At 40.2% G+C, this 17,574-nt stretch overlaps 1 protein-coding gene across 2 annotated transcripts in view; it reads right to left on the bottom strand.

The window, feature by feature from the left end:
- LOC148031724 (uncharacterized) overlaps nucleotides 1–9,778 on the bottom strand; it is a 53,421-nt gene extending 43,643 nt beyond the window's left edge. For both annotated transcript variants that reach the window (XM_087685306.1, XM_087685305.1), the window contains exons 1-4: nucleotides 9,707–9,778; nucleotides 9,319–9,423; nucleotides 9,066–9,171; nucleotides 8,248–8,797 (exon numbers count right to left, since the gene is read on the bottom strand). In XM_087685306.1, the coding sequence (XP_087541432.1) occupies nucleotides 8,248–8,797; nucleotides 9,066–9,171; nucleotides 9,319–9,423; nucleotides 9,707–9,763 (818 nt within the window). In that variant the 5' untranslated portion in view covers nucleotides 9,764–9,778. The remainder of the gene's footprint in view (nucleotides 1–8,247; nucleotides 8,798–9,065; nucleotides 9,172–9,318; nucleotides 9,424–9,706) is intronic.
- Nucleotides 9,779–17,574: the final 7,796 nt, after the last annotated feature.

Genomic DNA, 17,574 nt, shown 5'->3' with positions numbered 1-17,574 from the left:
AAGACAACATTCTTGAATAGGGATTTGCATGATGATGTTGATGTATCACAACCTCCAAGGTTTGTGGTTAAGGGGAAAGAGCACATGGTATGCAAGCTAAACAAAGCTCTTTACGGTCTCAAACAAGCTCCTTGTGCATAGTACTCTAAAATTGATGCATATTTGGCCAGCAAAGGATTCTCAAGCACGCTCCTCGTGCATAATACTCCAAATACATATTTGGCCAACAAAGGGTTCAAAAACAGCCCAACTACCCCCACTCTATACATTAAGAATGAAAAGGGGAGTTGCTGATTATCATTCTTTATGTAGATGGCATGCTACTCAATGGACCTTCAAAAGCAAAAATTGCAGATTTCAAGGCTGAATTGAAACATGCATTTTGATACGTCAAACATGGGCTGTCTACACTATTATTTCGGGATTCAATTCACCCAAAATCAGCATGGTATCATCATGTCATAGTCATAGTATGTGGATAAGCTGTTACATAGGTTTAATATGCAAGATTACAAACCTATGTATACTCCTATGGAGACAAGCTGTTGGCTATCTTATTTATCTTTGCAACACATGCCCTAACATTCAATATGCAGTATCTGAAGTGAGCAAGTATATGCATAGCCCACGCACTATACATTGGCAAGCTGTTAAGCAAATCTTCACATACTTGCAAGGTATTCAATCACATGCATTATTATTTCCCGGGGGGAGACTTGCAATTACAAACTTATACTGAAGCAAATTGGGTTGGTGATGCAAACACTAGGCACTCTACTAGTGGACATTGTTTCTTTTTGGGCCATTCATGCATTTCATGGCTAAGCAAGAAACAACCTACAGTGGTGACTACCTCATCCTGTGAGGCTGAGTATAGGGCAACCTTCAAAGCAACAATGGAATGTGTATGGTTGCACACATTGTTGGCTGATCTACATAGACCATTGTAGGGTCCCACACCCATTCTTTCTAGCAATTAGAGTGCCATTGCAGTGGCACAAAATCCTATGTTTCATGCTTGCACGAAACATATTGAGGTGCATTACCATTATGTTAGAGAGAGGTGCTATGCAAGAGAGATCAGCTTGATGTATGTTCCAACACAAAAAAATGTTGCAGACATTTTCACCAAGGCACTACCTCATGAGAAGTTTAAGGCTTTTCGTGAATCCTTAAAATTGCTACCCTTTGGTGATTGATCATTCCTGTACTTTACCACATCAGCACTGCAAGGAGGTGTTAGAATTTCCCAATTCTATGGGCAACACCCAATGTTTTAGTCTTTAGTTCTTTTTTAGTTCTTTGTTGGGAATAAAGGGCCATCGTGCCTTTTATATGTGCACGGGTGTGAACACACCCTTAGCACATTGTACTTTCATACATATATCTATCTAAAAACCTAAAGTGGTACACTCTTGTCATTGTACCAAAAAAATGTGTTCACTCTCTACTCTGCTCACTCGCACTCTCTCTGTCTCCCTCACTACGCGTAAGGTCTGTTTACCTCGATCTCCGTGCCTATCCTTGCCCTACAAACTGGTATCAGAGCTTCGATGAAGGGGTGCGCACTTCCCGAAGTCAAGGCGAGTCAGTTTCAGCTCGCGCGAGCGAAGAAAACAGCAAGTCGTTTTTCAGCAAACTACTGCGCGGGCATCAAGGCAACACATTTCAGCAAGCTATCACCTCCCACAGGTCAAGTCGTCAGTTTTCTGGTCTGCCTTATAGGCGAAAGGCAAGCGACAGCCTGCACAAGTCAGACAACTGCAGACGACAGTTCCCAGGCAAGTAATAGTCAAGCGACAGCAGACAATTGCAAACGAATCCTCCCTGGCAGGCGACAGCAGACGACAGGGAGGCGACAGCTCACGAGGACAGGCGCAGGCAGATTTGTTAGGTGACAGGCAAGTGGGACAGGCGGCTGGTCAACGGCTGATGTTTTCGTCACGATATCAGCAATTCACATCAATTTTTTATTAATTTTACAAGGAGACCCCTTGCTCACTAACCGGGGCTTGCGTGCTCAAGCACAATTCGCAAGTTTGTGCAGATTTAGGCACAAAAATTTGGGGCATCTTCAAACTGAGTATTGTTCATGCAAAATTGAGGCATCTGCGTCAGAAATTGCAGACATTGTGCGCATTTGAATTGGGGATCTCGCCAAAATTATTGAAATTCTACTCATCTGAGTGAAATTTCTCAACATTGGATCCATAAAATTTGGGGCTTTTCCCAGATTTGGAGAATGTGATGCAGGACAAGCACATTTGTCTCGAAAATTGCAAGAATTTGTGAAATCTTGCCTCCGACATTTGGGGCTTTTAATTTACATGCACAAATTGGGCTGAAATTTACCCAATTTCTTGACATTGAGGCACATTGGACCTCGTGGAATTTGGGGCTTTTGCGATTTGGGCAAAATTTGTGCAGCATTTGGTCATTTTATGTACATGCAGGTTGAATTCCGCGCAATTTGGACACCAACACTTGGTAAAATTTGGGGGTTTTGCTGAAATTGCTTTATTTTGGCAAAATTGGACAGTTCTATGCATGACAAAGGAAATGCAAATGAGTGTTTGACGCTTTTGAGCACAAAATTTTGGGGCTTTTGACCGTTCATGCCAAATTTTATGCCCGTGGGTACACGTACAACAGAAATTGCAGCTGAAATTTTGGGATTTCTCATGTAATGTGATGCACATGCCCTTTAGAAGGGCTGTAATCAGTTGGATAATGCTATAGCACTTGGTTTGGTGCTTCTGAAAACTGAATTACAGATTTGAAATTGGTACTTCCGCGTGGTCATTTATTGCTGATTGATACTTGTTTGTACCTTGGTCACTTGGGTGACAATTTGGGCCTGCATTTACTAGTTTTTTGGTTACTTTTGAGCTGAAAACCATGGCTGGCAGCAATGACAGCAGTAATTTGATGCATATAAAGAAGCTTGAAGGCACACATAATTTTGCAGTGTGGCAAAAATAGTGCTACAATATCCTGTTACAAAAGAAGCAGGCAAAACCGATCAAAACTAAAGGGGCAAAGCCTGTGGACATGGATCAGGACGATTGGGATGAGTTGAATGAGCTTGCACACTCAACCATAGAGCTATCGATTTCTAATGCCTTGCTCATCAATATTGAAGGTTTGGATTCTACATATGCTATATGGACTAGACTGGAAGAACTGTATGCACAAAAGAGAGCTGCAAGTAAAGTGTATTGGCTGAAAAAGCTTATGGATTTGCATATGAAAGAAGGTACAGCAATGTCTACTCACTTGAGTGAGTTTAACTCCATTTTCAGCTAGCTGGTTGCCTTGAAGTTCATGATTGATGAGGAATTTAAGGCTACTTTCTTGCTTTGCACTCTACCAGAGAGTTGGGATACATTCAGGACTGCTATGAGCAATTCTAATGTGATCCTTTTGTATGCTGATGTAGAGAGTGCTCTACTTATGAAAGAAATGAATCGGCAGAACAATGCATCTAGTAAGTCTTCCAATGCTTTGCATACTAGAGGCAGATCACAGCAAAAGGGCAAATATAATGGCAAGAAACGCAGTAAATCACATGGAAAAGATGTTGAATGCCATCATTGTGGCAAGAAGGGTCACTTTAAACATGACTGCTACAAATGGAAGAAAGAGAAAGGAAAAGGCAAGAAGACAGATGATTGCAAGGAAGAGAAGAAGGACAGTCAGCCTAAGAAAAACAATGTAAAAATTGAAGAGGTGAATGTAGTCACTCATTACAGTGACAGTGGAAGTGATGTACTCTTTGTCTCTTCACATTTTGGTGCACATACTCTACTTGCAGATACAGATGATGACATGCATACCTGGATTCTTGATTCAGGTGCTTCCTTTCATGTCACCCCTCATCGTGAGTGGTTTTCCGCATATACAAGGGGTCGACATGGTGTTGTTCATCTTAGGGACAACTATGCATGTGAGATTGCAGGTATTAACAATGTGCAGTTACAGTTTCAGTATGGCTCTGTCTTTACACTTCAGCATGTACAGCATGTACCTCAGCTCAAGAAGAGCTTGATTAGCACAGGGCAGCTAGATGATGATGGTTTTCATATCACCTTTGCTAATGAAAAATGAAAGATTTATAAGGGATCTAGGGTTATTGCCAAAGGTTGCAAGAGTGATATGTTGTATCCACTTCATGTATCTAGTGTGCGTGACCATGTTGTTGCCGTGACCGAGCAGCCAAGTGTTTCTTTGTGGCATGGCCGGTTGGGACACATGAGTCAAAAAGGAATGAAAGTGCTTTCTCATTTGGGTTACTTGCCTTGTCTTCGTTATGCTGATTTTAAGCACTGTGATCATTGTATTTATGGCAAACATGCACAGACTTCTCACAAAAAGTCTCTTTCTTTGAAATCTTCTCCTCTAAAGTTAGTACATTCGGATGTATGTCAAATGCCAGGATTATCTTTAGGGGGAAATAAATATTGTGTCACCCTTGTCGATGATGCTACACGGAAAGTATGGGTTTACCCTATTCGTAGCAAGGATGAAATGCTTGACAAGTTTAAAAAATTCTCAGCATTGGCTGAAAATCAGACAAATAAGACACTTAAGTATATTCGCTCTGACAATGGTGGGGAATATGTGTCTAAAGCCTTTCAGGCATTTTGTGACAGCAAAGGGATAAAGAGGGAGCTCACTGCCCCTCATAATCCACCCCAAACTGGAGTTGTAGAGCGTATGAATCGGACCATACAGGATAAGGTCCGTACGATGCTGTCTCATGCTGCATTACCCCATGGTTTTTGGGCAGAGGCTGTTATGACAGTCATTCACTTGATTAATCGGTCACCAAACGGGGGGGTTCCCCAAGAAGCGTGGTCAAGCAAGCCACCTTCATATGCTCATCTGAAAGCGTTTGGCTATGAGGCTTTTGTGAACATTCGTAAAGAAAAATGCAGCAAACTTGAGCCAAAGTCCTGTAAATGCATTTTCCTAGGATATGGTGATGAGGGTGAAATGGGGTATAAATTATGGGATCCCAAGAAAAGGAAAATAGTACGTAGCAATGACGTTATCTTCCACGATAATCGCATGCACAAACAGCCCGAAAAGACTGAGGAGGTCCGTAGGGTTGTATTCCGAGAAGAAATACCTTTTGGACAGCAAAATGTGCCCGTTGTACAGCAGCAAATACCTGCTGTAAATGAACCTGTAAATGCAGGAAATGATGTTGGAAATGATCAGCCAGCTATTGCCCATGAAAATGAGCCATTACATGTGCAGGAACAGCCAGGACAGCAAGCTGTTAATGCTGATTTGCAGGCTGAAATGCCAGGACAGCATATTGAAAATGGAAATTTGCAAGAACAGCCAGCAAACAATGACCATTGGGTTAGGAGATCGTCTAGGGCTACTATACAACCTGACAAATTTGTTCCTGGTGCAATTAATGTGGCTGAGTATGTCATGTTGACAGACTGTGGTGAACCGTCTTGCTTCAAGGAAGCAATAGACAATCAGGACAGCAAGAAATGGTATAAAGCCATGCTATCAGAGGTGGAATCTCTTGAAAAAAATGCACTTGGGACTTGGTGCAATTGCCTAAAGGGCAAAAAACCCTTCCATGCAAATGGGTTTACAAAATGGTCACTTCTGGTTCCTCACCAAAGTACAAGCAAGATTGGTTGCAAAAGGATACAAGCAGAAGCATGGAATTGACTTTGATGAGATTTTCTCTCCTATAGTCAAGATAACTACATTGAGAATCATTTTGGGCTTGGTTGCAATTGAGGATATGGAGCTCATACAGATGGATGTAAAGACTGCGTTTTTATATGGTGATCTGCATGAAGACATATATATGCAACAGCTTGAAGGGTTTGTTGAACAAGGGAAAGAAAAAATGGTATGTAAACTCAAAAGAAGTTTGTATGGGCTGAAACAAGCACCAAGAGAATGGTATCATAAGTTTGATACATTCATGCAGTCCCAAGGCTTTCATAGAAGTCAAGTGGATCACTGCTTGTACACCAAGAAGGCAGTAGATGGCAACCTGATTATCTTGGTTTTGTATGTTGATCTTGGTTTTGTATGTTGATCACATGCTGATTGCTGGCAGGGATACTCATGCCTTGGATTCATTGAAGCAAAGTCTTCATGGCAGCTTTGACATGAAGGATCTTGGTGATGCAAATCACATTCTTGGCATGCAAATACTCAAAGATAGATCTAAAGGCTTACTCTATCTATCTCAGCAAAAGTATATCACATGAAGGATCTTGGTGATGCAAATCACATTCTTAGCATGCGAATAATCAGAGATAGATCTAAAGGCTTACTCTATCTATCTCAGCAGAAGTATATCTCCAAAGTTTTGCAGCGTTTCAATATGGAGGGGGAAAAACAATTGGGGTTCCATTGCCTCCATATGTGAAACTCAATGCAGAGGATAGCCCTGCATCTGATGATGAGAAGGCTAAAATGGCCAAGATACCATATGCTTCCGCTGTTGGCAATTTGATGTATGCTATGGTTACTACACGTCCTGACATTGCTTTTGCAGTGGGAGTGATTAGCAGATACATAGCAACCCTTGGCAAGAAGCATTGGGATGCAATGAAAGGTATTATGAGATACCTCAAAGGCACAAAGGAGTTGTGCATCTGCTTTGGAAAGTAGAAGGCATCTGTTGTTGGCTTTACGGATGCAAACTATGCTGGTCATGCAAATTGTAGGAAGTCCACTTCTGGATATGTGTTTACTTTCACAGGAGGAGCGGTCTCTTGGATCTCCAGGCTACAAAAGTGTGTTGCATTGTCTACTACAGAGGCAGAGTATGTAGCTGCCACTGAGGCATGCAAGGAGGCTTTATGGCTTTCACGTCTGGTGGGAGAGCTTGGCATCACAGAGTTACCTGTTCTCCATTGTGATAGTCAAAGTGCTGTTATGCTAGCACGAAATCCTGTCTTTCATGCAAAGACAAAGCACATGCAAGTGAAGTATCACTTCATTAGAGATGTACTTGACAGCAAGAGCATTGAGCTTGTCAAAGTGCATACAGATGATAATCCTGCAGACCTTACGAAGGGTCTTCCAGCAAAGCAGTTTGCTCATTGCCAACAGATGATGGGAGTTGGATAGATATATTTATTTCAGCTTTGGACATACCTAGACTTAGCTGATTCTTTTCTCCTCTCAAGGCACATTGCCTTTAGGTGGGAGGTTGTTGGGAATAAAGGTCCATCATGCCTTTTATAAGTACACGGGTGTGGACACACCCTTAGCACATTGTACTTTCATACATATATCTATCTAAAAACCTAAAGTGGTACACTCTTGTCATTGTACCAAAAAAACGTGTTCACTCTCTACTCTGCTCACTCGCACTCTCTCTGTCTCCCTCACTGCGCGTAAGGTCTGTCTACCTTGATCTCCGTACCTATCCTTGCCCTACAAGTTCTTAGTGTGAACACAACTAAAGTTATAAGTTGTGTCACCACTCTTAGAGTTAGAGCTAGAGTCAGTTAACTCTAGTTGAGTTGGAGCTAGATCTATCTTGTACCTTTCATTCTCATTCTTTCAGTTCAGGAAGTACAATCTACTTATTCGCTTCAGCATGCTCTCATTGTCTCTCTTTTCTCTCCATAGCTAGCTGTCATTTTCCAACAGAGACTTCAGTGGTGACACTCTAGATAGCCTATGCCTATATGTACAACATTGCCCTTAGTATTGTCCACTATTGACAAGGAAGCTCAACCATCTAAGTAGTTGACCACTCCAAAGATTCAAAACTAAGGCACACCTGATGCTCAAGCCTTTGTGAAAAACTGAATCACACTATTAAATCATTTTGTCCTAATAAGCTCATCTTATGGGCTTGCCATATGAGTTGAGAAGTTCCTAACAAAAACCAAAGATTGTCTGTGTGCTTCATGATCAGCTAAAGAGAGCGTTATGCAAAGGATAGATTGAGTTCTATGATCCATTTTCTGTTCGAATTGTTCTTGTTGTGCTTGCACCCAACCTGCAGTTCATAGTTATTTAACCTCACCACCTGCATTGGACTATATACACATGCTACCATCCTGTAGGCTTATCTCAATATGATGTTTAACATATGTTTACACATGGGGACCTATTATAAGGTTAACTCAGCTGCCCCCTTACACAATAAGAAAGCGCATGAAAAGAAGGCAAAAAGGCCGCTCACAGGATTTGATTTAAAAACAAGTTAAATCTTCATGAAAGAGAGAGTTGTATGGTTCGCACCTATTGAATAATGCTGATTTTCCAACATTTGGTCTTCCTAAGATCATAACCTTTGGCAGCAAATCAATCTTGGTTTTGACTCCAGGAACATTCATGCTACATCTTTTCTGGTTCATTTGATTCTGGTCTTCCAAATGCGTGGAATCTTCAGCTTCTAAAGTTTCAACTCTACATAGATTCTCTGCATCAGAAAGTTCAAAGTCTGTATCTTCTCTTGCCACAAGGTCCAGTTCCGTAGATTCTGAAGACACTTCCAGGACTGGAGTTTCTTCTGCCACAAGGTCCAACTCTGTGCTATAACTGCAACATCTTGCACTGTTTGCACCTTCTTCTGCCACAAGGTCCAGCTCTGCAGTTTCTGCACCATTTCCTGCCACAAGCTCCACCTCTGTGCTGAAAGCTCTATCAACCACTCTACTGAAACATTGGACACTGTTTGCATCTGCAAATACCACCTTTGTTTGACACTGAGGATGCTCATCGGACAAGCTCGTGTTTTGCATTCCTGTGACTCTATTGAACAGCATTCCAGAAGTCTCCACACGAAACCCTGCAACAGCCTTGGCAGAAAATCCAAATTCGTCATTGCACGAGTTCAGCTAAACTCACAAACAAAACATACCATGTGCTACGAGTGCCGGTTAGGATGCTGGTAAACAATTCATGTCTTCAAGAATTAACCAAGTTGATCTTTGTCAGGTAAAGGTTCTAAAGAGTCGGTCCAGCGGCTTGAACAACGCTGCTTTTCCAAAATGCTCAATGCTCTGTTTAGTTCTTCCCAACACACAACCATTCCTTCTTTCAATGCATAATCTTACCGTGGAAGTGTCTTCGAGGCCCTTTGTTGCAGCAGGCACACAAAGCCAATGATATTTGCCATGAACCTCGATTTCCTGGTACAGAGGGGATTTCCTTTGCGAAAGCCTACAGATAAGTATCTCATCCCAATCGTTATAAAAAGCAGCAATAAGCCAAATTTAATGTTCGTGATGAAGATGTGTGAGGTTTATTTGGATTCCCAGCTTTCCGAATGACTTTAACAGCAAAGACTTGCACATCGAAAGTGGTCACCTGACAGTGGCGAAGTTTTCGGAGTATAGAAATAATAGGTCGTCCGAAAGATCCTAGCATGGTAGCCGAAGCAAACAGGACTGTAGCATCGTAGACGTTGAGCTTCTATAAAGACAAGGGATTCTGTATGTCAGACAAACGAACGAATAGGATGGAAGATTCGCCAAACCCCCGCCCCCCAAAACCCAGCATTGAATTGCACTCGCAAGGAGGTTTTTTTTGGCTGTTGCAAGGCTACAAGATCATCAGTCACAGAATGCGGGATGCCAAACCCGTGGGTTTACTAAACGGCGGCCATTCTCGTTCTAGCGAGCAAAATTGTTAGGGGAGCGCAATTCCGTGGTTAAAAAGCAGGTAACAGTAAGCGAACACTTTGTACAGAGTTTACCTGCGGACTAATGCCCTGACAAGGTCGTTTGCTTTGGTAGTTAACGCAATTACTCATCCCGTAGCGAACTATTTACTAGGCAACTTGGATGTCAACAATTAAATGCCCTTTTTTTTTCTTGTTGCAATTCACAAATTCTCAGCAATGCACCCATGGGAAGCTGCACATTTGATTGTGTCATTTGCACTATTATGGGGATGCATCTGTGCAATTGCTGATCCAATTTGTTTGCCAAATTACAACAAATTTGTAGAGATCATAGCACCTTTTGTAAAGGTGTCACATGATTGACTCCTCTACCCTAGGTCGTTTCATGTGTCATAAAGCAACATTGTGACCGTGGTGAGGGAAACATTTATTCTTTCCCTGTGCAGAAACCTCTCTCTCTCTCTCTCTCTCTCTCTCTCTCTCTCTCTCTCTCTCATCACTTGATGAAGACTTCTGGATCTGCAACCCAACATGTACCTAACAAAACACCTATAGAAGTGCCAAACTTTGAGGAGTCCAAAGAATTTGAAGTGTCAGTTGAGAAACTCAAGTTTGCACAAGTCAAGGCTGATATCCCAATTGCCTTGAACTTCGTGATCCCACCAAACCTTAGGAGGGTACTATTTATCTCCACAATTGATATGCTCATCAAATCAAGTATCTTTATAGCTTGAAGATGTTATGAATTAATCAACTAAGAGGCATTTGCTAGTGCAACCAAGAACAACAAAGCTTGGAGAGCTAAATATGCACTTAGACTAAAGGATGCCTATGGAATCTAACCAATATAGAGAAGAATATTCTAGACACAAATGGCAATGCATGGTTTGCATTCTATAGGGCTATAACATAGGAAAGAGAATATAACATGTTGGCCCTATCCAAGGTGGCATGGTGCTTCATTTGATCTACATAGGCATGAGAGGTTCAACATCTTGACGGTATCAAATATGAATGCTATGGATCCATATTCTACCTGACTATTCTAGCCAAGGGATCTAATACATCGATTCTTTGCCTTTCTTACGACCTTAGTGAATTTTCTAGATCCCTCCTTTTTGGTAACCTAAAATTACCTTCACACATCTATATTACTACTTTGACAAATGTAGAGAGTATATGAGAAGCAACTGTCACCCTTGTTTTTGTATATTAAGGTCAATTTTGACCGAGATGCCATGGTTAGGTTCATCCTCTATGCAATGCTCTTTCTAGCATACTGATTGGAGCTACTAGAAGACTTGGTTGAGAGTAAGGTTCCCATTACTCTCTTCCCTTCCTTCTATGGGCTCCCATTCAAATGCGGTTAGTTGTAAAGAAGTACCTAATGAGCATGACTTGCCTTACTCAAATCATGTGCCCCCTTCTTAAGGATTGAAATTGCATCTAAAAGAGAAAATCAAGCAATGGAAGAGAGCAAAAGCTCCATCCTTAGCTAGGCACACACATTAAGCACTATATCTAGGGGTCCTCAAGTTAGAAGTGTCTAATGGCATTGGTTGGTTAGCTCCATTTTTAAACTAGTAGACCATTTTCCCTACAAAACTTTACGACATATCAAGGGTAGGACCCTTGGGCTTGCTTGGAAGACTTGTCACCCTGAGTTTCATTGCACAAACCATTGGTACATTGATTGTCTCCTCAAGTATGGCACATTGCTAAGAGGTTTCAACTTGCCTAAAATTAGAGCCATCTCCTAATCACATTGCACAAGCACATGGATCACTAGCACTCGTAGGTAAGGCACTACACTCAGGGAGAGAGCACAAGGTTTTATTTCTAGTGCACCTCAGAGACATGCCCTAAAGAATCATGAACATCCATCCTCACCCTCAATAGCTCCCATTCTAACCATTATCTCTTCATCTTTAACATCCCTATTATTCAAGTTAGCCTACTTGAGTATTGTACTAAATCATTGTTAGCCTGCCCACTATTGATGCCTAATCAAACTAGTCGTGAGAGCTCATTTGGCCATAAGTTTTGCATGTAGACTCCAAAAATGGCCATTCTTGTACTCAAAAGGATCGAAACAACACCAAGCTTTCATTGGTTAAATTACAAATAAAAATTAACTATACAAATTTTTGGGGTTCTTAAGCATAGTAAGCAATATTCAATGCAACCAAACTACCTATCAATATGGTCAACCAATGTGGTTAGTGAGAGTAGATATCAAGGAAAGGGTGGTCTTTGAAGCAAACCTTAACATTTCAAAAACACTGGTATCATTACATGCTTTACTTAATTAGCAACACAACCATGGGATTGGAACCAACATGTTAACTTGAAGATTTGGCCACCCAAGATTCAATTTTTCAAGAATGAAGTTAGATAGGGAGCATAAATTTGCTAAGAAATCAACCAAAAGTTGGATCAAATAAAAATGCAAATAAATGATCCAAGAGAGAAGAAAAGGGCAAAAATTATGACATAAACGATCTAATCTAGTGCAACAAAGACATCAAGACCTACAAGTCTCAATCAAGAGCTCACTATGGTTAGTCAAGGTGTGTTATGTTCACATGCTCCATTGGGACCAAGGACATTCTCTTATTCCTTCAAGAGTTTTGATCTATGAAGTAGAGGCTATCTCTTATCTAGCTTACTTACACGTGCACAGAAACATATAAACTGACCTACCAAGGATAGATCGATTTGAGGTGGTGTATCAAGCGCACTTACCATCCAATTATCACATTGTAATTGCAATAGGTTGACAATGATCCATGTATGTTGCTATTCACTCACGACCTTGCTGCCATGGGGGGGAGGGCAAGAAGTGAGCTTTTTGGGCAACCCCTTGCTATTATTGTTCCACATAGTTCACTTATTCCACCCTTAGATATATCCACATCCACTTCTACCACCACCAATACAACTTAGTGTCGTTGTTGCCGCCACTGTCACTGCCAACACCATCGCTAGCTCCACCACCACCACCACTACCTTCACCAATATCTTTACCACCACCATTGCCATCACCACTAGCTCCACCACCACCACCTTGACTCTCTCTCTCTCTCTCTCTCTCTCTCTCTCTCTCTCTCTCTCTCTCTCTCTCTCTCATATGTTGGGGAATAACATGCATGTCCCTCTCCTCTCTCCCCTCAACAATGCCGTCTCACTCACTCGCTCTCTCTCTCATTCTCTTCTTCACTCACTCACTCACTCACTCACTCTCTCTCTCTCTCTCTCTCTCTCTCTCTCTCTCTCTCTCTCTCTCTCTCTCTCTCTCTCTCTCTCTCTCTCTCTCTCTCTCTCTCTCTCTCTAACAATGTGTTTGTAGTTCTCTCTAACTTTCTCATATCACTAAAGTGATATCACACTCACTCACTTATACATTCGTATCTCTTCTCTCCCCCTCCCTCAATTCTTTGCACACATTTTATAATTACATATTGATGTATTAGTATCTCAATTGTGCACACATGAGTGAAACCACATACGCATACACAATTACCTACACATTTCTCTCTCTCTTTCTTTTGCACTCTCTTTTCCTTATCTAATTATGCATGGATTAAAGCTATGCATCACACACACACACACACACACACACACACACACACACACACACATGTATATGTATATGTATATGTATGTATGTATAATTTTTATTTTTATTATTCTTCTTTCACTCCCATCTCCCCACTTCCCACTTCCCCCTCCCCCCTCCCCCCCTCTCTCTATCTCTCTATCTCTCTCTTACTCATGTTGGGGTCCCATGACATGCATCCCCCTCTCCTCTTTCCCCTCAATAACACATACACACGCACACTCTCTCTCTATCTCTCTTTCTCTTTTTCACCCCCATCTCTGTCTCTCTAATAGCACATTTCTAGTTCTCTCCCTAACTTATTTGCATAACTAAATTAAGCTTATGTGCTCATTTTTCATAATATTATCACATAGTTACTCATTCAATTACAACATATACATTCACATTCACATTTTCCCCTCCCAATTCTTTGCACGTGTTTTGTGATTACATCCTGATGTATTAGTACTTCAATTGTGCACACATGAGCAAAACCACATATACATACAATTAAAATTACACATTTCTCTTATTCTTTCACTTGACCTCTCTCATTCTCATTTTAATCAGGTTTCCATATGGTTCGAAGTTATGTGTCCGATTGTAATAACCCTTGAAATTGCTTCGCAATCTTTATAAAGTGCATCTCTATGTTGCCTCATTACATGTATCAATTATTCATTTTTGAAGACTATACCATTCAACACTTGAAACTTTCAGCAATCAAATATTTTTGAATACATTTGTACTATACTAATATTTTGCAATTGCTTCACAGCACCTTCACAATCTCTCTAAAATATAGCTATGTATTGCATCATTACACTTCCTCGCTAAACTCAATATGGATGCTAGTAAGAACCCTATGATATTGATGGCATTTAACCTTAACATCCCACATAAAAGATTTGTCTTGCCACTCAATGATGTGATAACCCTTACTCCACTAGATCACTTTGCCCTTGGTGGTAACATTACTCTAAATATGGATGCTCAAGATAAGGAATGACTTTCCCCATCAAATAGTCTTGGAATCCTCTGTAACTTAAAAAAAGGATATACTAAGTCCACTTACATTTACAAGATAGTGAATTGTTGAACTCTAAGCAAATGCACATATTCATTGCAAACATAAAAAAACGATTGAAGGCTATTGTTGGAGGTGGAATGGGTGATCCCTAACAAACTCTTGGACTCCCCCATGAAAGCTTTTGCTAGCTCAGTCAAATAGAAAAGCACATATTCCAAGAGGATGGTATCCATGGGATTTCCCTCAAATGAAAGTGGGCATATAAAGGAGATGGGTGGATTCATTTGCATCTTCACCATGGTAGGGCTAAAGTGTGGCCAATCAATATCATCAAAACATTTTAGAAAATGTGGCTTCGCATGACTACTTCCGAAAGAAGTGTTTATGGAAACTATTTTGCAGCTACCTTGACCATATTGAAATACAAATTGTGGTGTTTGCTTTGTTTGCTTTACATAGTCATTTCTAATCAGTTGGAATAGCTTGCTTAAGTTGTCTCCTTCATCGAGCTCCAAACAGAAACAATGTAAGAAAATAGAAACTTAGTGAGGCCTAGCCATAAAATCACCCAATATCAACCTACTTCCAAGAGCTTGACTGGTAATGATCCCTTTTGCCTCTGACACCTATGTAGAAGTACCCCATTCACATCGAATAGAATAAGCTTTCAGGTTGGGAGGGAGGGGAGTTATACATGAATAGTAGAAAGGGTTAGCATATATATGTATTAGTATGACAAAAAGAGAGCTTTATTACAATCGAATATTATAGGGGTTTACATAAATATGCTATCTTTACTCTTAATGTCTCCCCTCTTCAACAAAGTGCTATAAGCATATGAGCTATCTTTGAAAAATCTAGCATTATTGATACAAGGTCACCACAACCCACATTGCAATCTATGGTGTCCCATTCTTTTGTGTATGTTTGTAAAAATGAATTCCAAAAAGCCTTACTACATTACATGCTACCTACAATAGGTAGTATTTGTACCAAGGAATTAGGAACTCACTACAAGCCTATAAAACAACTCTCCAATAACTTAACAAAAATGGATGTCACACCGACTTCTCATTGGGGCTCCTATCATATCTTACACCCATTGATCCATAGTAATGTCATTTGTCATAAATTTTGGAGGGATACTTGCCCCATAATTAATATTTGAGTGCATGAATGCTAGAATATATATCACATGTACCTACATTTCAAGCAAATATACTAATTTTAGCTATCATAATTAGTAAATGAAGCAACTAAGTCTGTGTTGGAGATAAAGGCACCTATGTATAGCTCCTTGTGTATTGCTATATTGACAATACCTGCACACCTATACATTGCAAGTGGCGGTCGCCCACCATCACTGTCACTTCATTATTTATTATTTCAGTGACATTTAAATAAAGGGAAGGCCGGTCACACATTGTGACTGTTGGAGTTCCCACATATTATGTGTCTCTCTCTCTTGCTCTTACTTTTGCTCGCATGCTTCCACTCTGAGCTTACTCCCTTAAAATGGTATTAGAGCTAACCATTTGAGGAGCTTCTTCATCCTTTGCTTGAAACCGGATTCAAAGCTTCAACTGAAGGTTTCATGGCAATCATTATTTCTTTCTCTCAAGATATGCATTGAGTCTTTCCTTCTTTTGTCTTATTCCAACTTGCTCCGCACTTGTTAAGGAGCTTCCTAAGGCTTAGTTGAGCCTTGTTGAGTACTTATTTAGTTGAGGAGCAGCTATTTTATCCATTTTTTAGTGGATATAGAGCTTGCTGTAGAAGTCATGGACAACCATGGTAGCTTGACAGCACTGTCATATTTTGGCCAAAACTTCTGCATATGTTATTGTATTTAGGCGTTCTATAGCTAGAAACGAAGAGTGTGATGAGATCTACAAATGTAAGCACTCACATAGTTGATTCTGTGCAATTTTTTGTTATTTATTTCACACAAAATGGAACTATTCTGGTTTAGATAGCAAACAATAAATTCCATAATGCATGTTTAACGCTTTGGGGATGCTATTTTGGTACCTAGAATGGTATGGTTATGCTTTTGGACTGATTTGAGCATACATTTAGCTCACTTTTCTCAAAGATTTCATTACTATAATAGCAAAGTTGAATGTCATTTATTTGGAAAAAGCATATGCCTCTTGTCACTTAATGCTTCTGTGGCTTGGTATCGATGCCCAAATGTTCACTTTTGATACTTGGGGATACTTAACACATATCTTAGAATGTTTTTGGCCTTCGATTGAGCTCACATTCGCTTAGTTTTGATTGTCATATCCCTAATGTTCATAGTGGATAGCAAGTAGTTGTCTGATAAGGATTATGTTCATTATGCTTTGAAGCTACTCGAGTACCACATATTGGATGTATTGATGCTTTGATTGTCATGTATGCCTATGGATATACTCATTATGCTTTGAAGCTACTCAAGTACCACATATTGGATGTATTGATGATTTGATTGTCATGTATGCCTATGGATATGTTTATGCTCCTAATTTGAGATTGAAACTTGGATGCTTTGTGTTGAGAGTGGAAAAAGACTAAATTTTTGATTGATTTTTGTTGTTTTTGAGGTCTGAATGGTTGATTTTTGATGGATTTAGAGTGATGTATGGTTGATAAAGGAAGTGTTTGAGAGTGTTTTGGATGATATTGATTTTTTGGAAGTTCATGATGATTCTTACTAGAAATATGAGGCTTTAGGATGTTCTGATAGGTTTTGTTGAGGTTGTGATTGGTTCTGTTACCTTTTGTATAGCTTTTATTTTGATTTGATTTTCTTCTATATGAAGCATGGATTGATGATTGATGAAGGTTGAAATATTTTGGAATTTGATTGCATCGTTTTTTATAATTTGGAATGGTTTTAGTATGAGTTATGAGGATTTGGTGTTCTCTGATGGCCTTCTGTAACCCTCTGTAAACCTTCTGTAGAGCCTCTCTCTATTCTGTCTCTGCTCTGTTCCTATTCTGTTCTGTTTTGTAGATATTTTGTAAGTGTTCTGTAGAATGTATGTGTGACATTGAAAAAGTTTTCTAACTTTTGGAAAGGATGAATCTAAGTTCAAAAGAGTTAAAACAAATGGAAGAAGCAGCTTTGCTGAAGACTAAAGAGAAGTGTAGTGGCTCTGGTGCCTCTTCGACACAGACATACCTCTTGGGAGGTGCATCCATGACCTAAGGATGATTATTGAGAGTCATTATTGAGTATTGTAGTGAGGAGATTATGTACTATTGAGAGAGAGAGAGAGAGAGAGAGAGAGAGAGAGAGAGAGAGAGAGAGAGAGAGAGAGA

The sequence above is a fragment of the Lygodium microphyllum genome, chromosome 9 (genome assembly GCF_053477565.2).
Source record: "Lygodium microphyllum isolate KBCC chromosome 9, Lygodium_microphyllum_v1.1.10, whole genome shotgun sequence".
Lineage (NCBI taxonomy): Eukaryota > Viridiplantae > Streptophyta > Polypodiopsida > Schizaeales > Lygodiaceae > Lygodium > Lygodium microphyllum.
The sequence above is the reverse complement of the archived record's forward strand: the minus strand, read 5'-3'. Positions and strand labels throughout refer to the sequence as shown.